The sequence below is a fragment of the Musca vetustissima genome, unplaced genomic scaffold (genome assembly GCF_032173495.1).
Source record: "Musca vetustissima isolate MV318-11 ecotype Yass unplaced genomic scaffold, APGP_CSIRO_Mvet_v1 utg29964, whole genome shotgun sequence".
NCBI lineage: Eukaryota > Metazoa > Arthropoda > Insecta > Diptera > Muscidae > Musca > Musca vetustissima.
In genome coordinates this window covers 211,417-239,009 of record NW_026881719.1, presented here as the reverse complement: position 1 = coordinate 239,009, position 27,593 = coordinate 211,417, and the positions used below count along the sequence as shown (strand labels likewise).

At 34.0% G+C, this 27,593-nt stretch overlaps 1 protein-coding gene across 1 annotated transcript; it reads left to right on the top strand.

Annotated features, from left to right (window-relative positions):
- The first annotated feature begins 515 nt into the window (after positions 1-515).
- Positions 516-27,412, top strand: LOC133327701 (mucin-19). Its single transcript, XM_061536251.1, has 13 exons — positions 516-581; positions 736-853; positions 921-1,132; positions 2,062-2,190; positions 2,250-2,846; positions 2,903-3,380; positions 3,472-3,534; positions 4,748-5,305; positions 6,312-6,899; positions 6,971-7,110; positions 7,184-7,348; positions 7,814-8,149; positions 27,403-27,412. Exons 1-12 carry the CDS (start codon positions 516-518, stop codon positions 8,147-8,149), a joined length of 3,450 nt encoding a protein of 1,149 aa, XP_061392235.1. The 3' UTR covers positions 27,403-27,412.
- The last annotated feature ends 181 nt before the right edge of the window (positions 27,413-27,593 follow it).

Here is a 27,593-nt window from a genome sequence, read left to right as displayed (position 1 = left end):
AAGTGAAATTATTTAATTAAGGATAATTGTATTAAGGAAAACGTAGTCACATTTATCCATAGACGTGATCTGTCAGTGCGAGCGAATGAAAGCGTAAATGTACGTATAAACGGGACGGTGATATAGTTGCGAATTTTTTTTTTCTAAACCATCAGCTGTCAAATGCTAAACGTCATTCTTTTCGGTTTTCGGTGTGTGTTTGGCTGTAGAATTAAGTGAAAATTTTGTGAAAATCTTAGGTTTTAATTTTGAGTGTCTGAAATTGCGTCTTGATGGCATTCTAAAATCATTTGGAATTCATGGAATAGATGACAACAACTCTAAAAATAATTTACCATAATAAAATAAATATATTTTCATTATTCCTCTTGTAGATTTTCGTTTGTGTTGACTTGACTGTAAAAAAAAAAAAAAAAAAAAAAAAAAACAATTTGGAAAATTGATTTTATTTAAAACACATACATAAATATAAAACTGAATCGAAATAGCCGGGGACGTAGAAAGAATCTGTAAAAATGCTTATAAATCTTAAAGTGAAAACTTTGGATGCCCAGACCCATGAGTTCAGCATTGACAATGAGGTAAGTAGAGAGTGGGGCTAAGCACACTCAACGTCACATCCAGTTTGCACATATGTTGAGTTTGGGCGAGTCCTTTTTGTGCAGTGAATGCGATTTTCTTTTTTGCTGCGATATATTTGGTGTTCTATAACACGTCTTTTTCTTATTCCCATAGATCACAGTGCGTGAATTTAAGGATAAGGTGGCGGAGAAAACCAACATTGCTGCCGATCAGCAGCGTATTATCTACTGTGGTCGTGTTATGGTCGATGACAAACAGTTGAAGGAATATGGTTAGTCATTGATGATTGTTTATGCGTGGGAGTTGAATATTGGTAATATTTTAAATTTTAATTTCAGATGTTGACGGCAAAGTGGTTCATGTGGCTGAAAGGCCTCCTCCCTCTCAACGTTTGGCTAACTCGGAGTCCTCGAGTTCCAATACAACTGGTTCGGCAAATGAACGTCGAACTCGCGGTAGAACTGGGGCTGGTGGTATGCGCAATTCACCCCTGTTTCGAGCTTTGGATGGTATGGTTGTCGGTACTATGGCTTTTCCGGTAAATGCGAATGTAAGTCAAATGCAGAATTATTCACTTTTGTTTAGTCTAGGGGATGCAATTCGTTCTTATGAAAGTATTTTCCACCTGTGGTTTACTTTAAGGTCCCATATTTTCCTTCGAAAATGTATATTACCTGAGGTACTCGACTCTAAAGATCCTCTAAGACCCATTGTATTTTCAGCATGCCTTTTATATCCTCCGACATAAGGTGGAGTATATATTAACTTTGTCAATCCGTTTAAGCTAGAGCTCTGGTAGAACTCGTAGGATGTTTGGTATCGGTCCATGTTTTGTTGTAGCTCCCATCTAACGGTACCACACAATATTCGAAAAAAAAACGATTTTTGAAACGTTTTTCAACTAAATTGGCTGTAATTAGGTACTTTGTATTCTTATTGTCTAATCTCACTACCGAACATTTTCAATATCGATCCCCTTTTAGTACAGCCACATATAACGTTTTCGGCATTTTAAGAATTTTGAACATAGACATTTTAAATGTCAACATCATGGTTAAAGGGTATAACAAATTCGGACCGGCAGTACTATCCTTTTTACTTGCTTAAATTCACTTACACATGGATGCTTATGGATATGGATATCAATTCCAAGAAAATTTTAAATGTCTTGGGGAAAATACAGGGGTCTCAGCGGGATTATGGAGAGCAACATATCTCAGTAAGTATGGACTTCCGCAAGAAAATGTTCATATTTGTTATCAGTGCCCTTAGGATTTGATTTTACATCAAAAATATTCTGTCCTCCATGTTTTGCTAAGAGTTTAACTTGTTTAATGTGTCAGTAAATGTCATATTTTATTTTATTAGTAATAAAAAATTAATGCATGTTTATAAATATTTCGCATTAACCTATTCGGTTGGAAATATATTTTAAGAACAAAGATTTACTTTTTTTAATTATTTTTATTTTTATTTCAGGGCAATACTCAAACTCCAGTAAATCCTTTGGCTGTATCATCATCTTTTTGCATGAATCGTATTACCGTAGCTAGGCATATGCTTGACTGTGCTAATAATATTGCTGCCTATTTGGAAGATCCATCTAGAGTAAGTTTTCTACAGAAAATAATATCTACAGTGTGATCATCATTATCATACTCTTTTAGGGTTTAAATAATCAATCTCTTGATATTTTGGCACGTGGTCGTTGGACTATGGAATCTACGGTCGTTGAGGTAGGTATAACATCGGATATACCACAAAGTCAACAGATTGTTGAAATGGTACAGGGAGCTGTACAGGCAGCATTACGTCGTAGCGGCAATACTAATGTAACACTAGTACAATTGCCCCCAGTATTTAGTTCAGAGGAATCTGGAACTAATACCAATAATGGCACAGCCACCGCCACAACTAATGCAACCACCGCAGATGCAGCCGAGCAAAATACACCAGCTGCATCGGTGATTATTGAAGATATCGACGAAGATGACGATGATAATACACCAACAAATGAGCAGAATAATTCATCTGCTACTACACAATCCACAGCAGACGATAATGCTGCCAATGAAGAAAATGCCGGCTCATCAAGCCCAGCTGAAGGTTCTGATGCTAATAATGGCGATGCATCCAGGCGCCGTACTGGAACACGAGTACTTGCAGGTGTAATTGAACAAATGCGCCAAGTCCAGGCTAGATTAAATCCATTTGTTGATCAATATTATGCATTGTTGCAAAATGACCAAACCTTTGAGGAGAGTGTAAGTATCACGTCTTAATTCTAATATAATAGCAATTTAATTTGGAAATATTTTAGGACACAAATGGTCGTGAAAATGCTCAACGTCTATTTGATCGAGTTTCCGAAGCATTCCACTATTTGTCACATGCACAGCATGCAATTTCTGATTTGATGTTGGATGTTTCACAATCTGCTCCGAGATATTTAACTTGTCGTCCGATATTAATAGAACAAAGTGGTTATGTTAGTTCTAATAACTTCATTACACCCGCCATGTTCCCAGCTGCATTGCGCCAAAACCAACAAGCCCAACGTAATAATACAACTACAAATAATACAACACCATCGACATCTAATACAACGGGTTCATCAACAAATACAACAGCTCCCGCTGCATCAACTTCCAACACTTCATCTGCCAATGGTGCTGATACAAACAACGCTACCGTCGATGATCCAGTTGACGATCCAGTCACCTGGCCGCCCATTATAAATTTTGGTGCCCCCACAAATGATAGTAATGCAAACAATGCCAATGATGCTGCTGGTCGTGGTAAGCTTTCCGTTTTTCCCCTTTGAATAATAGTAGTGTGTATGAATGATATGTATTTTTTATTTTTGAAATATCCTCACCTGAAATTTAGCCCCAGCTCAAGGTGGTACCTTAGAAATTGTTTTACAACCTACACGAGCATATTACTTAGAACGTATGTTGTAATATTATTTGGTTGTTTGTTTTTTTCTAAGTTTTTTAAGCCACTAATGTTACTAATACGTTTAAAAATGATTCTAAAAAAAATTTTAGTTTGGAATGTTGCAAAGAGCTTGATACTAACGCTTGTTTGCAAAAAATAATAATAACAATATACGTACCTTGATGGGATTTAAATGAGATTTTCAAACGTGAATCTAGGTTATTCTGTCCAAAGAATAAAAATGTAAAGATGGTAAATTACAAATCTCGTATTTGATAAACATTCCTCATTTGAGATTTGGTGTGGAAACAATTGTAGTTGTAGATAATAATTCGATATAACACAATACTATAAATTCATCTCTCGGAATTATTTATAACGACAGTCGAGGGACTGTTGAATCCCAATAAGCGATAGTCCGTTATAAACGATAAGAATATCTTTTAAAGCTACTATCTAAAGCGTGGATTTTTTAAACAATATTTTTTCAGCGACTGTCTAAGGCGTGGATTTTTTAAACAATATTTTTTCAGCGACTGTCTAAGACGTGGATTTTTTAAAGAATATTTTTTCAGCGACTGTCTAAGGCGTGATTTTTTTTTTAATTTTTTTTGCTCTTTAAGTATTTTGTTCCGCCTCCCGGAAAACGAGTAAAAAAGCGCCACCATCAATTATGTAGACTTTGTCTACCTGCTTTCAATGTGTATTTAATGTTGACGTTAATTTCCTTGATGAACTCGACTAAATCATAAAGATGATTCCAATTGTGTTTTTTAATGAAATCCTCTACTGATTGGATTCCATTGAACGACGCAAACTTGACTCTGGTGGCGGTGAATCTCGTGCAACCAAACAAAATATGAATGACCGTGTCTTCCGTCTTACAAACATGGCACTCACCAGAAACGATTACATTAATTTTACCCAATGTGCTGTTGCTGAAGATGTTACTCAGTATACGATTAATCATGGATTTTTTAAAGAATATTTTTTAGGGACTATTAAATAATTGTTATTTGCTCAATCTAGATCTACCTGTGCAAACAGTCCAAAAGTGTTTTTGTATGACCACTGTTTAAATTACATTTTTATTTCTGAGCAGGTTCCCCGTGACCCAATAATCCCTATATTTATTGACATTAACATTTTTTATTCATATACTAATTTTAACCCATGTATATTAGATGATAATAATAATTGCCACATTTTGTTGTTTTTTTTACAGGCAATTTCCAACGTCAAGTTGCCCGTTTGCTACAAAATGTAGTCAGTGCAGCACCATTTGATACTGAATTTCATGTTCATATTAACAGTCCAAATGTGGTATCAATTGATGTACCCATTGGTGCGGCAGCCACTGGCGCTGCTGCTTCAGGAACCGGAGGTACTAACTCCGATAATGCTGCACCCACAACAACATCCACAGGCAGTAACGATAATGCCACAGCGACAACCGCTAATTCAACATCGTCCACAACTGGAAATAATGCTAATCCGGCTCGTGTTACCACAGCTACACTACCAACAACTTCAACACAAACTCGTTCAACATCACGTCCACAAGTACACATTGGTAATATACCCGTTTTGGGTATGCCTCCCGGTTGGAATGGTCGTGTCTTACCAGCAAATAATGTATCATCATTTGATCGTTTCTTGTCATGTAATAGCCATCATGTTCGCGATCATCAGGGCAATGCTAATAATGATAATACTGGCCGAAATACAAATCAAAATAATACAAGTACATCGGGATTGGGTAGCCTTGCTGCTCGTAATCGAGGTAAGAGTGAATTATTTCTTAACGTTGTCACAAAATCCATTTTGTTTTTATGGTGATGGTATGTTATGTTAAAAAAAATTCCATTTTTTGGTGGCAGTGTATTTGGGAATGTTGGTTGTTATGCTATTTATTTATTTTTTCTAAATCATTCATTTATAAACAGCATGTCACATATGTTGAGGATAAATGATTTTCTTAGGGAACTTGTGTATATAATAAAATAAACTTTTTGCATATTTGAAAATTATTGCATGTCATTATATAACACGACGTTCACATATATCCCTACATTGAAATAATCGTCATGCTGTGAAGGTAAAATATTTTATGTGAAATCGATTAAAATTTCACCAGCTAAAATTCTATTCTTAGAAAATATATTGTTCTCCAGCAGGAGTATAATTTCTTAATTCTTTTATATGATTGTAACATATTTCGATCAACTGCTATCATGCAAAACTAGCACGATGCGACAAAAAATTGTGAAAATCGAACCATTATATCCATTTATCCATTATATTGTACAATAGATTAGTATTTATTTGCCAATCTTTGCCACATCAACTACAAAATCTGTTTGGATCAATTTAATTCATAAATGGAGCTGCAATAAATTTTGGTACAACACAAAAATGTATTTTTTGTTCGATAATATTACACCCAGTAGTCAAATCAAAGATTTAATTTTTATTTCTACCTCTTCTGAGATATAATAACACACCCTACAGAAACAACTCATTTGTTTTTGTTAAATTTTATAAATTGTCTCTTGATTTCGGAAATCAGATTTTTTGCTTTGCCCCCATAATTTTTTTTAATTGGTCATAATTCCACCAACATACATTCCTCCGACATATTTCAATTATAAATACTTATGGCATATGCATTTGAAATTCCATAATCTATCACACCATATGTACGTACATCCATCATCCTTCCCATCATAAACATGATTGTATTTTTTATTTTGTTTGAAAACGAAAAAAAAACTGTTATAATACATTAGCAAATATTATTACACGACGACGTAATATGTCTGGTATTTTACAACGTGTACGCCGTGCCTCAGCAGCTCGTACAGTGGGTTCAACAATGACTGATCCATCACCGAATGCCAACAATAGTGCATCATCTTCATCGTCAGGAAGTAATCTTCTCTATCAGCTGGGTAATCGCAACAGCGCAGCTTCTTCAACAGAAACACGAAGGCTTAATATACACAGTCAGCTAATGACATTTATCGAGAATCAAATGTTTAAAGGACAACCTATCAATGAGGAGAATATGAGTCCAGCCATCAATCGTGCTGTCCAATGGTTTGGGGAAGCTCTGCTATATTTGCCACAATACGAGAAACCCGAATATAATTCTAGGGATTCCCTATTCAACATTTTACGGGCCACTCTGCCAATTGTCATAAATCTAATGAACAAGAATCCTGTAAATTTGGCAGATTTCGAGCAGAAACTGCGTAAGATATGTGAGGAATTTAGAAAACGTTTGTACAGTGTCTTAATCGTGTGTATTGGTCGTGCTAATGCTGACATCTATTGGGGTCAATTGATGCGTTTACTGTGTGTATCTATACAATCAAGTAAGTAAAGACGACTATCATAGAGTTACATTGTCGAACATACAGTTAAATTTCCTTTTTTGTGCATTTAGATTTCGATGGAGAAGTTGTAGAATTTTTGACTCTTTACTTAAGTCCCAATTTACCAACCAGTTCCGATGAAAATGATGCCCAACAATTTATAGTACATCGTAATTCAACCACTAACAATAGTAGTAACAGTGTACCCTTGGTAAGTGTTGACATGAGCCATTATAACAGGACTAGTTGTTTAAATCTGGTCATTTTTTTCTTTTCATTTGTAGCCCATGGACACAGATGAAGAAATGAACGAAGTGGCTGGCACTTCTCAGACTGAAGTTGATGACGAACCATTACCAAATGTTGTTGCAGGTTCTTCGCCATGGCATCGTAACTTCCCCAATGATTGGTTGCCGATTATAACACGTGATATACAAAGACAAACTGAAGTGAGTTAACATTTTTAAAATAACTAGATTTTGATAACACATCAGGCAAATGTGGTTCTTGTGGTAGCAGGACGGCGTCAAAAAGTTCTGAGCCGTAAAAATTTAACAGAACATGTTAGTATGTTCGACTATCTGCAACATATTGAACAATTTAAATTTATTAGGTTATTTTACACCCTAAGTGAAATACAAGTTCCGTCCAATAACTAGCAGTTTGTAGAATTTATTTTCGTAGACTTCTTCATAATCAAACAATAGCGGATTCATAATAATCGTTTAGTATTGACCCGCCCAAAAACAAAATTAAATAACATTTTCATTTTCCCTAAAAACAGATATGGCTATAGTATATGAAAAAAACGAGTTGTTAACTTTGACCGGGGGTTACATTTCATATCATTATTTAAGATTTCCATTAATCATTAGGTGACAATAAGATTTCTAATAATTTACATTTCTCTTCAGAATCCCCCCAATCAGCCACCCTATTCAGATGCTTACATATCAGGGATGTCATCTAAGCGAAGAAAATTAGTCCAGCACACTAAACCTCCTACAGAAATTAGAGCCCTAATAGCTGACAGTGTTGGCAAAGCCATACAAAATGCTGGCGTTGGATCATCAACTGCTGCAAACCAATCACAGACGCCCGAAGAAATTGCACGAGCAATTGCTAATGATACAGCTGTACAGTCATCCTGCACCGATGCCATACGTACCCAGGTCCGTGAACGACTTGAAAAAGATCCCGATTATCAACCAGAAAAATATCCAAAATCTGCAAAATTTATACAAAAATAAATTACCAACACACATCAAGCTCCTCCACCCCTATATTTTAACCATGCATCACATAATATCGTATCTAAAACCACACATATATTGAGCATAAATGAATATACATATATTGGTAGATTCATAAGCTATTTTCTTGTAAAGAACATTGAACCATTGCATTGGCTTTAATCTTTCAAAGTCAAGGTACAGAAGAAATAAAGGCAGATTTTAACTAAAGCAAAGCCCAGTAGGTGTAATGGTTTCACTTATATACTATACATGCATATATATATATTACTTTTTTTTTGTTCTAGGGGCTATTTTTGTATGTAATTGGTTGATTTAAAATAAACTTTAAAGGGAATTGTTGTGTTTCTTTAATGACAAAAAGATATATGATGGATTTAATTCAAACACACACAACACTACTTTGTTTTAATTAACTTGTTTATTATTAATTAGTTTCATATAAAAGATGATTTAGTTCTGAATTGTAATTTCATTTTATATAAAAAAGTATGAAAGAAAAAACAGGAAAAAAACACCCCACATTGATATTTAACTATACTGAATAAAATATTTGTTTTTAAACTCTATGCTAAAATAAAAATAAATAATAAGTCGACAAATAAAAAACAAACAACACTATAAATTAAATGTATATTCATGTTAATTATACATCTAATGGATATGTTTTAAAAACTTCTTAACAATATATAACAATCATTTTGCAACGTCAACACTTTAATATATATTTATTTCAATCCCTTTTGTCTTTAACAGATATGAACGAATGAATGTCATTACTAAAATAAATTTTACAGGCATTATTTTTTTTTAACATTTCTTGACCGCTTAGTTAATTATTATTTTGTTGCAAACATATATGATGTGCATAAAATGCACGTTCACACGGCAATCGAACCATTTTTATTAACAAAAAAAGATATGAAGCAACATGCATCAGACACGGCAATTCTGTATATTTTGTAAAAACAAAATCCATTTTTTGCAATGCAGAACGCGTGCGAAACCATCATCAGCTACTACATTTACATGTAAATTGATGTGAATGTTTATCAAAACTATCACTCGAAGAGATCAACTAAAATAACACACATAACATAACGACAACAAACTAGTATTGAATATACTATTATTACATTTATGTATAGTGGACTTTAAACTAAGACAAATAAATACAATTATATAAATAACCATATAAATTGTTATTTTTCTTTTTGGTTGATTATTGTTTGTTCTGCATTTTTTATAATGGACAGTAGTTGTCCTGGTAAAATGTGGGTCGTAGACGCCGCGTCGCCTAAAAACCGTTAATACATTCTATCTCCGACAATGAAGTAGAAATTGAAAATTTTTTGAATTTTATAAATTTCCATTTAGGAAATTATTGTATGGGCGGTGTATAAATGTTTTCATTTCGCCTGTAACTGCTCGAAATAATCAATAGTAATATTCTTATCCAAAATTTGACCTCAAATCTTCCTAACATTTTTTTCAATGCAGAATATCCCTAATGGACTTTGAGGTTCCTCCAGCAGCATTTTCAGGTAATAAGTGCCTAGCACCAAACAATAAGTATATTTTGGAAATTTGTTGAATTAAAATGAATTTTAATAAATTTTTCCAGTCGAGAAAATTCAAAAGGTTTATTTATTTTAGGGAACCCCACCCATTCTTGATTTTAATTTTTCAAGATTTTCAATGGGTTGGTAAATCAATACCAATGCTTGTTAAGGTTTGTAACTTTGCATATATATATTTGAAGATTTAAAAGAGAAGAAAAATAATTTACAAAAAATGTTTGTTATTGCTTTGTTGTTGTTTTTTGTAATTAAAGAAAAGTCCTTATTTTTGCTGGCGGGCATGATAACTCCTCACTGGAACATCGAAATCCGAAAATTCCAACGGTGTTAGAAAGAGTACATGTCTGGCTCTCGTATGAACTAGGATTATTGACTTCGCTCTAAAATTAACAAAATAGCGGACCTTTGAAAAAATATTTTTGAAAAATCGCCTATTTTTGACCAAAAACCAAGTTAAACCAGTAAGGAAAGTAGTAAAGTCGGACGGGGCCGACTATATGATACCCTTCACCACTTTGGATATATTCAACAGATGAATCCTAATATACATCGCATTTTTAAAGGACCAGCAATATGAATGGTCAGATATAGAAGCTATATCTAAATCTGAACCGATTTCAACGATTGCAGGAAATTTAAAACACATCATTCTAGACCTAATTCATTACGCTGTACCAAATTTCGTGCAAACCGAAAGATATTAAGGGACTTTGGTACACCGTTTACCTTAAATTGGACGAAAATATATATGGGAGCTATATCTAAATCAGAACCGATTTTCACGAAATTTAAAACACATCATTCTAGACCTAATTTCGTGCAAATCGAAAGATATATAGGGACTTTGGTGCACCATATACATAAATCGGACGAAACTATATATGGGAGCTATATCTAAATCTGAACCGATTTTCACCAAACTCAGCACACATCATTCTGCACTTAATACAGAACGCTCTGCCAAATTTCGTGCAAATCGAATGATATATAGGGGCTTTGGTGGACCATTTACCTTAAATCGGACGAAAATATATATGGGAGCTATATCTAAATCTGAACCGATTTTCAGGAAACTTAACACACATCATTCTATACTTCATTCATTACGCTGTGCCAAATTTCGTGCAAATCGAAAGATATATAGGGACTTTGGTGCACCATTCACATAAAATCGGACGAAACTATATATGGGAGCTATATCTAAATCTGGACCGATTTTTATGAAACTCAGCACACATCATTCTAGGCCTAATTCATTACGCTGTGCCAAATTTCTTGCAAATCGAAATATATATATAGGGAGTTTGGTGATCCATTTACATTAAATCGGACGAAAATATATATGGGAGCTATATCTAAATCTGGGGGGTTACTCTGTATTGCGTTGCGAAAGCAAGTGCGATGCGAAAGCTAAATGCGTTAAGAGTACAATTTGGTACTCTGTAACGCTCACGCAAACGCATTCGCAAACTAAATCAAAAATAGGGCAACACTGTCGCCACAAAGTAAACAGTAACGAAGAATGACAAAAGGAAACGTCAAAAAATTTTAAATGAAAACATTTTTTTGTGTGGTACGAGTGTTTTTTTAAACAAAAATGATGAACGAATTAAAAACAAAAACAGAAATTTATGAGATCGATCAAATATACTCTCCCTAAGTTACCACGGGTATTAAAATAGAAGTACGAATTATGTGACAAACATTTTCAAATATTTAATTTTTATAGATTTATACAAAATGTTCGTTTCAATAAAGATTCGTTTATGTATTTATTAAACGCTCGTCTTTCCAAATAGATCCACAACAATTCCAATCCCAATAAAAGAGGCCGCTGCTTTGAAATTGCTTGGACAAGGTGGTTATCAACACCAACCTGTAAATATGCACACATAGTTTCACATTTATATATAAAAAATATAATACATTACTTTTTCCAACCACCGACATCTTTTACAGGAGGTCAATTTGAATTGAGGTCATCAGACAGTTTTGTCCACAAATTGTTGGCGCGTTGTTTCGAATTTGAACTCTGCAACTGTCCCTTTGCCAAATCACTGTGTTGCCCCATAAAATCTACTTAAGTTAGGAACTGACGTTGCTGAGTCTGCAACTGTGACTTTTTTGCCTTTTACTTAAAATAATTTACAATTTATATAAAAATAAAAAAATTAATTGAGCTTACTTATATGTTTCGCTTCCTTTGCGTTTGCTATTTTGTTAACGCAAGATATTTGCGCTTAACGAACGAGTTTGACATGCGTTTTCGTATTATAGAGTGCGGTGATGCCACATTTGCGTAAACTAGATGCGAAAGGAGATACGAAAACGAATTAGAGAGTACCAATTTCGCGATGCGTTAAAATTTTTCTCACGCATCGCAATACAGAGTAACCTCCCTGAACCGATTTTTCCCAATTTCAATAGGGTTCGTCCTTGGGCCAAATAAGTGACCTATGCCAAATTTCATCCAAATCGGATCATAAATGCGACCTGTACTTTGTTCACAAAAATACATGGACGGACATGCGTAAATCGACTCAGAAAGTGATATGCATATTCTCAAAAGGAACCATGTGTCTATCTCGTTTCCTTTTGCCTGTTACAAACATATGCACAAAGACATAATACCCTGTACCACAGTGTGGTGAAGGGTATAAAAATAAGGAAGATATTCACCGATTGGCTTTATCCTAGTTCATACGATAGCTATACACTCACAGAGAAACGTGTAAAAATTTGGAATCGATTGGGTTATTAGTTTTTGAGTTATCGTGCCCGCCATTCGCAAAAGAGAAAAACGCGTTTAAAGTTTGAGAAGCCCTTTAGCCGTCACTTGATGCTGACACAATAAATCGGCTATATCTTCAATAGTTCTTGATATTTTCACTTGAAATTTTGTAGAGACATTCTTGAATTAGTGTAGAATCGAATTAAATCAAAAAAATTTTTGACCCCGAGAATGGGGGGGTCCCCTTTTATTTCTATTTCATGATGTCTTCCGACCTTAAGGCGGTAAACTACGTTAAAATGTTTAGTAACAAATTTTAATAACAATTATAGTAACTTAAGTGTAGGAAGGTGGTAAATAAATTACTTAAAATAGTAATTACTATGGATAATAAAACACGTAAAATTATAAAAGTAAAGTAAGTAAAAAAATATATATGTATATATAAAATATTTTTTTGACAAATTGAATTAAAATTACTCAAAATGGGAGTTCTCATGTTCTGACGAGCATCATTCGAGCTAACATTTTTCGAAAATTTTAATCATATTCGAGCCTTTTTTAGTACTGCTGGAAGATTAAAATGCTCGAATATGTGCGCATTTTCTGATCGTAATTGACTCAGTCGTCGGGAGAAAAGTGCGAGCCTGCGCGATTCCTCTATATTACACATGAGTCTTGCTCGGCATTATAATCGAGTAATTTTTAATTAAAATTTTCAATTAAATTTGAATATATTTCACTTTATTTTGATTTTTTTGACACAGTATTCAAAACAATACACACACATACACAAAATACATATTTTGATTTGATGGAACAAGCCACCTTGAGAAAAAATTGTAATCAGTTGGTAGCTGTGCCCTACCTTGTAATAATTATCCCATGGATATACATAAGTTTTTCAATAAAATTAACTTATCATAACTTGTCAATAAATGTCCATGTTTAGGTTATATATAATGGTATGGGTATATCCCTATTTTTGGTATTTTGAGGATGATCATTAAAATGTGCGTCAATATTATTAAATAATTAATAAAAAAACGTCAAAATAACATCTGAAGAATGTGATGACGTTTGGAGACTGATTATAAATCAATTCATTCGAATATTATATGTTTATATACATTTATACATACATATGCCTATTAAAATATCACAATTGGAACCAAAATAGAATCTGTGTCATGTGCTTTATTTTCTTCACGTTAATCAAAAAATTTAAAAATAGATTTATTCCGAATCGCACCACTATCACTAACTAACAAATGTCCTAATAATTAATTATAATAATGGATGGGTTATTAGTGGAAGTCATAAAAATGTCAAAAGGATTAGCGGCACTACATTTCATCGACTTGCCTATTTTGATTTTGTATTTCTTGTGTGTTTGTTTAAACACACCCACATTTTCTGCAGAGATGCTTTATAATATTGAATGGCATCGTTTTTTTTGACATTTTCTTGCGAATTTTTTTTATCGCTATAATCAATTTGGAAAGAATGTCAGCAATTTCTATAAATAACAATTTCGTGATATCAAAATATATTTTTGTAAATACCAAAAAAGTTAATGCCCAAGGAAATATTTAGAAATTTCAATAATAAATTCTTTGTTTTTTGCATTATTAATTATATCCTACATCTGCAAGTATGTTGCAACACAGTTTGAAAACGTTCGTAAATGGGGAATTGGGAATTTATAGAACTATCAGAAGCATAGAATTTTAAAAGAATGGACGGATGGACATTTGCAAATCGACTCCAAATAGTTTGAAACGGATTGGGTCCAAAGAAACATGGCAAAATTGAAAAGAAATATTAATATACTGGAGCGGTTACAAATATTGTAATGCGAAAAGAGCGAAAGGATGATGCAATACGCTGCAATAAGTAAATGTGTTGCCGAAGACTCTAATGTGTCGATTCCGCATCGTTCTCAGGAATTGGGCTTGTGTTACGGCACACTTTGGCACATTTTACATTAAGATCTACACCTGCAAAAACTGAAACCAGCTGACGATTCACAACTTCGCAGATATGTGGAATGGTTACTTGAACAATTAAATTTTCTTCAGCGATGAAGCGCATTTTTCTTGAGCGATGAAGCGCATTTGTCGTATTTGGGGTTCTGGGGGATCCTCAAGTAATTGAGGAGAAACAATTATATCCAAAAAAGTCACTGTTTGACACTATCTTTGGTTCGATGGTGTGATTGGACCTTACTTCTTCGAAAACATTGACAGACTGTCATTTAATTCTGAAAATCAATTTTTTTCCTGTCATTGAAGAATATGTGTTTTCAACAAGGTTATGCAACATGCCACATAACTCTAGCGAATATGGCTCTATTGCATTTCCTGGCCGACCAATTACTGTTGGTTGTGATATTAACTGGCCACCAAGATTGTGCGATTTGATACAATTGGGTTTTATGGGGCCATGCGAAAATCCATATTATCTTGCCCCTTCCAAAAAATCCTCCTCATTTATAATAAAAAAGTTATCCATTTCGTGGTTTCAAAAGCATGGGATTGGAATTCGATATATGTTAAGCTATATTCTTTTCATTTGAAAGTCAGACAAAAATGGATCGCTTAACTATCTTAAAACGCATAAACATTATCTAATAGTTTAGGTAAGGTAAACTTATTTCGATTCATATGAGATTTATAGGTTTTCGAAATGTGGACCCTTTCTGAGGAAGTTAGCAGGAAAAGTGGATCCCATGATCGCGCAAAATCTAGGTACGGTAAACATATTACCAAATTGGATATTCCGTTCGGTTCATATGCGATTTACAAGTTCTCAAATTGGTGACACTTTGTGGGGGAGGTATTAAAAAGAGTCGACCGATACGTCCCGTCTTTCAGCATTATACAGTCATGGTTAAAATATTATTATAAAAAATAACATTTTGACCATTTTGGAGAGGTAAGTACCAGAAGGGGTGGACCGATCAACATCAACTAATTTTGGAAGTAATATTACGATGTGCAAAGTTTGGATGAAATCGGTTACTCTCTTCGTAAGTTTTATCAGCCAGCCGGACATTGGGTTACTGATCTTTGATTTGATCTAATTTGTATGCTCTTCAATGACAGTTTTTATATTAACATGTATCTCTAAGCGTCCCTACACTTTTTCGACAAAATGTATTTCCAAAATGCCAAATAGTTTGCCCCTGTAAATGAGACGGAAACTCTCAATAAAACCGGACCTTATATGGTGGGAATAACCAATTCGTTTAAACCGAATTCCATTTTTTTATTCTTGTTGTCTTTAACAATGGTTTCTTTTCTTGAGCATAAGCGTTATGGCACGCGCCTTCATTTGACTCAATGGGAAGAGTACAATGAACGGATCTGTAAATATTCCGATTATGTTGTTTTGATTTTATTCGAGATACTATCATACGAACATAAACAGCCGATGTATATACGCACAAATGTATGTAGGTATATCGTACTCGCACTGCAATGCATTTAACGTGCTTGCGAGGAGATCAGGGTTTTTGTTTTAAGCTCCTGTTATTTGTTGGAGATGTTGCTGTCGATGATGATGATGCTAAAGCTGATGTTGGTGGTGTTGCTGTCAATGCATTAATTATGATGTTGTTGTTATTGCTACTGGTATTTAGCGATTATCAACGAACCGTGGGACTGTGAAGAAGAAAATTTTAATAATATTGAAAAGTTGATGAGAGAATTTTTGGTTAATATTTCATTTGTAATATAGTAGTATTACCTTTGGTATATGGGTTTTGAATGTCTCCCTTTTCGATATTTTGAATATTAAAATCAAATTTATGAATTTGCACTAAAAAATTTCGTATAAATTATAGGCTATGGAAAATTATTTGTCATAAAATTTTTAAACTGTATTTTAAGATCACAAAAAAAAAACGATTTTTGTACCATTTTTAATCGAGCTACACACATTGTCAATCAAAATTACTAGCCATTTTAGGTGGCTTGTGACAGAACATTTGTTCCATAAGCCGAGCTTAATAAAGACCCAGTTCCAAATTGTTGTCTTCCAATTGATCTTTCCATCGAATTCGTGGCCTCCCCTTTCTGCGTGAACCATCAGTTGGCTCGCTTTTATATGGATTTTGTGCTGGGGCATCCTCATCCATTCTCACAACATGGAGTAGCCAACCTAGTCTCTGCAGCTTGATACGTCACACTGTGTCGATGTCCAAAAATAGATGGTACAACTCATGGTCCATTGGACGGCGATATTCACCGTCGACACATATCGGCCCATAGATACTTCCGAGATTTTTTTCTCTTAAACACTTCAAAAGATGCCTCATCTACTTGCCAACACTATTCTTTTCGGGATTTCAAAGCTGATGTTATTAGTTTTGTTTATGACGGTACCGACATATCTATCAATACCTCAAAGCTTTAGTTTTCAAGTTCCATAGTTGGTCCAAGTCTACTGGACGTCTTGCCTTTGGTCTTCTAGCCATTTACTTTCAGTCCCAATTTGCCAGACTCCTCAAGGGTGGCGGTTACCGCTCGCAGTGTTCGACCGATGTCGTCGACGTTGGCGTGTAACATATGCTGTTTTGTGTGCATTTCGGGCCCATTGTGCAATTATATCTTGGTTGCAGACAGTTTGTGTTGTGTTTTTCTTTTTTTTTACTCCCCGACATTTTGAAGGTTTAAAACAATAACTATCAGAATCTGTATGTAACATGTGCTTAATTAAACATTACGCACAGTTCGCTGTTCTTTTTTTTCTGTTCTTCACTAGTTTACAACTGTTGCAAATAATTATCGCTTGGAATTTTTTACAACCATCGTGCCAAGTAGTCATTGCACCCTTTTCAAGCCAACAACATTCAGACTGAATTCAATGAAGGAATTCCATTGATTGTAAGCTATCATTAAGGTGATCTGAGTTTTTCCTGTGAAAGGGGAAGTTCTGGGCATTATGGACCCGTTTATATAAAACTATGAAATTAATATTAACATGTACAAAAGTGACAGTGGGTGCTGCTTGCAGATACACAGGTTTATCCATTTCGCGCTTTCAAAAGTATGGGACTGAAATTTCAGATCTGTCAAACTAAGTTGTTTAACAAATTTAGTTCTTTTTAATTAATTAAACTGACATTGACGAAATTGGATCTGCGTCGACGGTGAATATCGACGTCGAATAAACCATGAGGTGTACAATCCATTCTCGGACATCATCATAGTCAAACGTATAGAGCTGCAGCGACTACTTTGGCTAGGTCATGTTGTGAGAATGGATGAGGATGCCCCAGCTCAAAAGGCATATAAAAGCGATGGATCACGTAGAATGGGAAGCCACGAATTCGATGGAAAAATCAATTAGAAGACAACATCTCGGAGCATGGCTTATCTGATAATAATTTTTTCATCTATTGAAGAATACAACTCAAGCGAATATGGCTTTATTGCAAGAGATATTTCCTAACTCCTAATTTCTCGTCGTGGCGATATCAACTAGCTACCAAGATCATGCGATTTGACACCATTAGACTTTTTTATGGGGCTATGCTAAATACCGTGTTTATGCAGATAAACCTTCAACGCTTGAGCACTTAAAAACCAAGGTTCGTAAAGTTATGGCTGAGCTAACGTCCACTATGTGTCAAAAAGTTGTGGAAAATTACCTCAAAAGATAACCGTATATATTTTTTTATCAAATAATTCGATAGACCACACATTAGGATTTAACGTAGGTTTGCTCAAAAATATTACTTCGTGCAATTAATGTATCCAATCGATATTAAAATTTGTCAATTATTACAAAACCATTTCCGTAATTTATAGCAAAATTGTATTCCATTGCTGTCGATGGCAGATGAATTCCTGAAGTTAATATATAGGCTTTTAAAGTTAAATCTATTCAATCACATTTCAATTTGCTTTTTTCTAAACACCACTATTGCATTCTGATTGATTTCAATGACGCAAATATGTAATCAGAAAAAGTCAACACTTAGAAAAATATTTGCTACTCTCAAGTCATGTGAATTCCCAAAAAAAAAAAAACAGATAACGAAAGTTAAATGTTTTTATTCCCAAATGAAACCCCCCAGTTTTGGCAACAATCAGTGGCGACACCAATGGCAGATTATGACGCAAAAGAATAACTTTTAAATTGCACAAGAAAAATATTTTCCCCACCGACGTCATAGTAATACAAAATTCCACAAATATTTCGTAGTATCTGGAGAAAGGAAAAACAACACAAACGTCAATAAATGAAAAATATTTTTCTTAAATTGTTTTCGTGAAAAAACCTTTCTTTTCATATGATAATTTAGGCCATGCTACCGCGAACGTCATTTGAATGCGTAATAATATCTCTTCTACAAGTGTCTGGAAGTCGTTTAATGTTTTCAATCACATGATTTGTATTTGTATCGTAATTTCAAATTGTTTGGGGATTGGGATATTGAATCCAACAAAAATGAAAACTTAGTAAAAATAATTAAGGTAGTAGTATGGGGGCTTTCATTCCAACAGGGAATTTTTTACATCCCAAACCATTAGCTCGATTTTGCTGCAATATTTTGACAAATATTAATTACATCGTATAAGAATTACCGAACACTTGTAGTTATCAATATATGAGGTGCTATGCCTAATTGAGTAACCATATAGCTCAATTTCGAACCTAACATTTTTGCTGAACACTACCTTCCTTCATGCTAAATATTAAAAATTCCGGAAATCGGTAGATATCATTATATGGGGCTAGGCTGATATATTTCGTCCGCGAACCTGACGTTCTAGTTTTTTTTTATCTCGATAAACTATTTTAGTTTAAAACCAGCATAGAAAGTTCAAAAGTCGGACGGGGCCGACTATATGATACCCTTCACCACTTTGGATATATACAAGAGATGCTAATATATACAATATCCTGTATATAGAATAGACATCTAATCTTTAGATGACCATTGAAATGGAATGGGGCGAAACTAAATGTGTGATCTACATAGATATGTGAACCAAGTAAAAAACTTAATACACATACCATTCTGAAATCTATGAAAAATTTTATGTCAATCGGATTCTTTTGTGTACCATTTGTATGAAATCTAGGAAAATAATGTGTGTGAAGCTATATGTAAATCTGGAACTAATTGAGCAATCGTTGCATATACCCTTGGTATGCTGCAGCACAGAGCGCTGTTCACAATTTTATCTAGTGTATATGGAACAGACGTCGGCTCCTCGGTGCACCATTTACCAAAAATCGGAAGAAATTATATATATGGGAGCCCCATCTAAATCTGAACCGATTTTCACAAAACATCGTATACATTAATAAGAACCTATCTCAATACGTTGTGCAAAATTTTGTATCAATCGGAAATAACTTGGGAGTTTGGTGGACCATTTACCAAAAAATCGGTATAGGGGAGATATATCCAAATCTGAACCGATTTTCACAAAATTCCGTTTGCATCAATGTGGACCTATTTGAAAACGCTCTGCAAAATTTTGTCTCAATCGGAAAAATTATAGAAAGTTTGGTGCACCATTTACCAAAAATCGGACGAAACTATATATGAGAGCTATATCTAAATCTGAACCGATTTCAACAAAACTTCATAAATATCAAGCATGACCTAATTCAGTAGGCTGTGCAAAATTTTGCCCCAATCGGAAAAATATTGGGAGTTTGGTGCACAACTTACATATAATCGGATAAACTAAATATGGGAGAAATATATCTAAAACTGGACCGATTTTCACAAAACTTCGCATACATCAATCAGGACCTAATTCAGTACACTTTGCAAAATTTTGTTTCAATCGGACAAAAATTGCGAGTTTTATGCACAATTTACCTAAAATCGGACGAAACTATATATGGGAGCTATATCTAAATCTGAACCGATTTTCTTCAATTTAAATAGGGTTCGTGATAGGGAAAGTGATTCTATGCATATTCTCAAAAGGAACCATGGGCATATACCCAATGTGATAAAGGGTATCATATAGCCGGCCCGTCCGACTTTACTACTTTCTTTACTGGTTTTCTCCATAGGCGTATCTAAGCTTCCAAAAATCCGGAATGCCAAATCGCTGCACATTCGGTTGTAAAATTCAAAGTATCCAAAATAGGGCGGTACAGTTATATGCGAGCTATACCAAAACGTGCCATTTATAATATTAAACATAGTAGGAGTAATAGCAATATAAAAACGCAGTATAGTCGGACGGTGCCGACCATATGATACCCTACACAACTTCCACGAAAATCTAACTTTCTGTGTCACTACATTATGAGCTATGGTAATATTTCGAGATATTTGCACCCTCTTTACCGACGAGAGGTCCACAAATATTACTAATATTCAGTACAGCTCTTCTAATTAATTGTTCATATTTCCTTCAAATGGGGTTGTGTTGTGATGTTTGGCTTTCAATTTTGGCCTATAGATCGTCTCGAAAAATCACAAAAAATTAAGTTTTCGGTCCACTTCATCCCAATATTATTATCTTATCATCATAGAAAATTATAGGCGTTGTCCTAGACCATACCTGGATCCTCATGGAAAATTTCAAAGCAATCACCGCTATATTTCCGCCCTCTAGTGTGGTAATGGGTTACTAAGTAATATATGAATATCTAAGCACCTGTAAATATTTAAGTGTAACTTCCACATCCGAGTATATACGACAATATAATTGGTATCAATTCAAAGGTCAATACTAAAAACGTATCGGGTCTATGTTCTTAAGGAGTAAATATATACGCTTTCGAATACAAATATTGTAATTTTTTCACACAAAAGTCAGGGTCCATTTGACCCGCTAAATATTGGCCGATCTTTATCAAAACATACATGCTTATTCTTTGGCCCGATCCCCTACTCCATGTCGAATTCGTGATGTTTGGGCTATTATTGCGCGCTCTGGAGCGACCAGAAAATCAGACAAAAATAAAGTTTTTGGTCCATTTCATCTCCTAAATATTAACCGATCTTTACAAAAACAATAGGGGTCTTCATTGGCCAGAACCCATCCTGCATGCAAAATTTCATGATGATTGGTCCATAATTATGGCCTGTATCGTTTTTACAAGTTATAATGGACAGACGGACGGACACACATGTCTAGATCGAGTCAGCTAGTCGAGATATGACGATCGGTATACTTAAAGGTGGGTCTAGGACCAATATTTCGCGGCGTTACAAACTTTTGTGGCTGCACAAAGCTATAATACCCTGACAACATTGTTGTGTAGGGTATAATGACTAATATGTGTATTTTTTACAAAAAAAATTTTTGTGTTTCCTTTTGATGACGAACATCTTCAAAATGAGGTGATTTAGTCTTGTGCTAAATATTTTTATATTCCTATCGATATGTTGCAATCATAGCCGGTAATAATTGGAAATTGAAATGTTTGCATGGGCTGTCATGATTGTATTATTGTTGTCATTGTTTAAGCCGATTATTTATTTTTAGTATACACATCTATATATTTTTATTTAATCTAAAAAATGCATCTTCACAATCGGAATTTCATATTTGCAATTAATGTTATTTTAATATATGTAGTTGTAGTTGATAGCTTTGTTGTTATTATTGTTTTAGTTTCATAATGGACACGGGTAACCGAGCAGCAGCCCATTCAGATTGAATCCCATACTAAGAAGGTGTTATCGCTTAAGTCGCCGTCGTTCGTAGTCGTCATTTATTTTCAAAGAAAGAAAGAAAAAACAAAACAAACCACAAATTGGAAAAAAAAACACAACTGAGAGCAATTGCAAGAGAGCAACAATCGTCGAATTGTTTATCATCGCTAATAATGATTATTCGTCCATTATATTCTCTCGATCGGTCTCCCTCTCACTCTCAATCCACAAAAACTGCTGATAAGGATATTTGCTCTTTGGAAATTTTTGGGGCTCAGCTTCTCTAAAGAGAAAGATTATTTTGTTTATTATTGTTATAAAATATGATCTTGAAGTTCAAAACAAATCATTTAATACACACAGATATATACACACTGACATTAAGATATAAGACGGTATCGGACAACTATTTCCGATTAATCACAACATGCACAGGGTCATTCTTGGGAATTCCTTAAAAAATTAACATAAATTGGAAGGTTGCTATTTATATTTCGCATTCAAGCGGAGAAAACAAAAATTGGTATATAAAGTTAATTATTAGGGCAGGTGACACAATATAACACAAAAAGCTGGACCATCTATGAGCTGCACTGTGTGGATTGTAATTCTCCATTATAGGCCTGGCTGAAAATTTAGAAAAGTGTTTACATCTGCCAAAAACAAAAAAAAAGGAAAGAAGTGGTTAACGTGTTTTATAACGTCTATCATGGATCAGCACGACAGGTCATGACAAATTGCAGCCCGAAGAAAACGAAATGCTAAATTACGAACACTCAGTTTGGAAAATTGTTATATGACACCAAATATACCAAACATGACGTGGAACCTATGTACATGTACTTCTTTGGTAGGAAGGAGGAGGCTGTTTACCCCCGAAGATCCCGTAATGTCAAATTAAAGCTACTAAAAATGCAACAAGTGTCATTAAAATACCTAATATGGGGCGTATACCCAAAGATTGACCTATACCTATAATTATTGGTAGGGAGATTTACCAAAATATACAATATGAGCCAAATCGATTGAAAAACATAACTAAAACAATCGCAATAACGAACATTAGAGTGAACAATACCTGACCATAAAAAGTGAACCGAAATCGATACTTATTTGTTGGAAAATTTGCCAACCAAAGGCATAGATTTTTAAAAAATATTTTTGAAGGATATTTTGTGGCAAAGGCGTAGAATTATTAAAAAAAATATGTTCAAAGGAAATTCTGAGCAAAAGGCGTAGATATTTAAAAAAAAAATTTTTAAAGGAAATTCTGAGGCAAAATGCGTAGATTTTTCAAAAAATATGTTTAAAAGAAATTCTGAGCCAAAGACGTAGATATTTAAAAAAATATTTTTATTATATTTTTTGAAGGGCAAAAGGCGTAGTTTAAAAAAAAAATATTTTTGAAGGATATTTTGTGGCAAGGGCGTAGAATTTTTTAAAAAATATGTTTAAAGAAAATTCTGAGCAAAAGGCGTAGATATTTAAAAAAAATATTTTTAAAGGAAATTCTGAGATTTTTCAAATAATATGTTTAAGGGAATTTTTCAAGATTTTAATTGGCTTGTATATCAATACCAATGTTTGTTAAGGTTTGTAACTTTGCACATATATATTTGAAGATTTAAAAGAGAAAAAAAAAATAATTTACAAAAAATTTTTGTTGTTTTTTGTAATTAAAAAAAATCCTTATTTTTGATGGCGGCATGAAAACTCCTCACTGGAACATCGGAATCCGAAAATTCCAACGGTGTTAGAAAGGGTACATGACTGACTCTCGTATAACTCGGATTATTGACTTCGCTCTAAAATTAACAAAATGGCGGACCTTTGAAAAAATATTTTTCGAAAATTACCGATTTTTGACCACAAACTAAGTTAAACCAGTAAGGAAAGTAGTAAAGTCGGACGGGGCCGACTATATGATACCCTTCACCACTATTGGTATATTAACAGGACTATAACATAAAATTGGATGAAAAAAATGTGATATTTATCTAAATGTGAATCTACCTAGATCTATCCATAAAGTATGTCAATCGACTTCAAACAAATATAAATAGGTCATCCGTTGGGCTATGTCTGCACTTCTAGAAAACGCAATTAATTCTATGCTCAATTTTTTAAGTTGTGCAAAATTTGATGTCAATCTGACTAACATGAGGAGTTTGATGCCCAATGTATTTGAAATCGGGCGAAAATATATATGGAAGCTCTATCCAAATATTGAGCGATGTCAAACAAACTTGTCACAGGTTATGTTATACTAATTTCAGAACGTTTTGTTCCTATTGGTTCCTTAGTACGTCAATTACTTAAAATCAATCTATAATAAAAGGGAGCTATATCTAAATCTGGACCGATTTTCACGAAACTTGGCAGACATCATTCTAGGCCCATTTAAGTAGGTTATGCCAAATTTCGTGCAAATCGAAGTATATATAGGGACTTTGGTGGACCATTTACATCAAATCGGACGAAACTATATATGGGAGCTATATCTAAATCTGGACCGATTTTCTCCAAACTTGGCAGACATCACTCTAGGCTTAATTCAGTACGTTATGCCAAATTTCGTGCAAATCAAAAGATATATAGGGAATTTGGACACCATTTACATGAAATCGGACGAAACTATATATGAGACCTATATCTAAATCTGGACCGATTTTCACGAAACTTGGCAGACCTAAATGATTAGGCTGTACCAAATTTCGTGCAAATCGAAAGATATATAGGGACTTTGGGGCACCATTTACATGAAATCGGACGAAACTATATATGGGAGCTATATCTAAATTTGGACCGATTTTCACGAAACTTGGCAGACATAATTCTAGACCTAAATGATTAGGCTGTACCAAATTTCGTGCAAATCGAAAGATATATAGGGACTTTGGGGCACCATTTACATCAAATCGGACGAAACTATATATGGGAGCTATATCTAAATCTGGACCGATTTTCTCCAAACTTGGCATACATCACTCTAGGCTTAATTCAGTACGTTATGCCAAATTTCGTGCAAATCAAAAGATATATAGGGACTTTGGGCACCATTTACATGAAATCGGACGAAACTATATATGGCAGACATCATTCTAAACCTAAATGATTAGGCTGTACCAAATTTCGTGCAAATCGAAAGATATATAGGGACCGTTTACATTAAATCGGTTAAATATATATATGGGAGCTATATCTAAATCTGAACTGATTTTTCCCAATTTCAATAGGGTTCGTCCTTGGGCCGAATAAGTGACCTATGCCAAATTTCATCCAATTCGGATCATAAATGCGACCTGTACTTTGTTTACAATTTAACATGGACAGACAGACAGACGGACGGACATGCATAAATCGACTTAGAAAGTGATTCTATGCATATTCTCAAAAGGAACCATGTGTCTATCTCATTTCCTTTTGCCTGTTACAAACATATGCACAAAGACATAATACCCTGTACCACAGTGTGGTGAAGGGTATAAAAATAAGGAAGATCTTCACCGATCGGCTTTATCCTAGTTCATACGTAGCTATACACTCAAAGAAAAACGTGTAAAAATTTGGAATCGATTGGGTTATTAGTTTTTGAGATATCGTGCCCGCCATTCGCAAAAAAAGAAAAACGCGTTTTAAGTTTGAGAAGCCTTTTAGCCGTCACTTGATGCTGACACAATAAATCGGCTATATCTTCAAGAGTTCTTGAGATTTTCACTTGAAATTTCTTGAGTTAATTTAAATTCGAATTAAATCAAAAAAAAATGTTGACCCCGAGAATGGGGGGTCCCCTTAAAGGAAATTCTGAGCCAAAGACGTAGATATTTAAACTAATATTTTTATTTATTTTTTTAATAAAAATATTTTTATTATATTTTTAAAAAATATTTTTGAAGGGCAAAAGGCGTAGTTTTTTAAAAAAATATTTTTGAAGGGCATTGTTTGGGTATTTAGAGGTGAAAATTCAACGGTTTTTAAAAACATTTTTGCAGGATATTTAGAGGTAAAAAATTCTTGGTTATTATTTTTAGGATTTATTGGCGTTTAAAAGTTATGATCAAAGTAAATATGGAAGTTAATCATCCTCCACCAGATTCAATTCCGGATAGGAATATTCACTTTTTTTTAATTATTTCCTGATAGATTCCTTTCATGGTGAGTTAATATTGTGAGAATCTGACAAAGTTTCTGCCAATTTTTTAATTGGCATTTTGAATAGTTCTCACTGACACGCCAATATCTTTGACGTCACAAAGTACACCAATTATTAAAATTTTACATTTATATTTCATAGTGGCTAAAATGTAACAGAGGAACTTCTACAGTTTCTTAATCAGAGTGTGTAAGAGATATTCATCTGAATTGGCTATATAACATGAAGTCTGATATAGCGAACAATTCTGCATCATTAACTCAAAAATCATGATTTTTGCAGCAAATGAGTGATATATATTTATTCTGATTTCAGTATGTTATTATGGTTTGTGGGGGGTCTCTGGAATTACTAATTACTATGTATATTTTACCAACTTTGTTATAAAACTTATTTGATTTTACTTTAACCATATTCAACGCTTGAGTAAATAGTAAATCGATTCCAAAAATATCTGAAACGGATTTTGCCGAAGACAATTGGGTGTGGCACATTTTTGGCGTTGCAAAATGTATAGACCCTCATTGGTGGTAAGACCTGGTATAGCACGATATTAGACTGTTTAAACGCCTTAACATGTTTGCATATGTAAATTGGTAATTCCCTTTCCTCTTTAAATCAAAATATATATATTTTTTTTTGAAGGAGCTATCAGTGTAATTATGACGAGGTCCCAAAATTGTCCTCCAATTTCCATACGGCAACATTAGTATTATTAGGATCCAATATATAAACCCTTGTAATAAATATTGATTATATTCGAATGACATCTGATATAGTATTATTATATCAGAAAATCGAGTATTTTATGTAAAACGCCACCACTACACATGGACAGCCATCAGACAAGATAAAATAACAACATCGATCTCAAGAACCATCATCATCGTCGTCAGCATCAACATCTTCCTCATCGGTAGTAGCAAGTGGCAATTGCTACTGGCAATCGTCGCACTGAACATCAGGCCTTCAGCATCACAAACCAAAGCAATAAGAATCACAACAACATTTAAAAGAAAAATACGAATGTCGCCAACGCCGCCGCAAAAAAAAAAAGAGCAGCAACAAAAACAAAACAACAACATCATCATTTCAACTACCATCAAGATCAGTCAGTCCGTCAGTCGTCCTCTTCCCAACTAAACTAAAACATAAAACGGCCAGCCAAGTATTTTCCCAGTCTTAAACGAAACGTGTTGGAATACGGACGTATTGAGAAGAAAATAAAATAACAAAGCGATTATTTTGAGAAAAGTTTGAAATTATAAAATAAAAACAAAAATTAAATACAAATAAATTATCTCGAAAAGAGAGTACTCAGCAAGAAAAAA

Bases quoted from the DNA above. Each gene is read 5' to 3' on its own strand.
- LOC133327701 (XM_061536251.1), top strand. From the start codon at position 516: ATGCTTATAAATCTTAAAGTGAAAACTTTGGATGCCCAGACCCATGAG. The intron at 854-920 runs GTTAGTCATTGA...TTTTAATTTCAG, and splicing joins CAAACAGTTGAAGGAATATG to ATGTTGACGGCAAAGTGGTT. The intron at 6,900-6,970 runs GTAAGTAAAGAC...TTGTGCATTTAG, and splicing joins GTGTGTATCTATACAATCAA to ATTTCGATGGAGAAGTTGTA.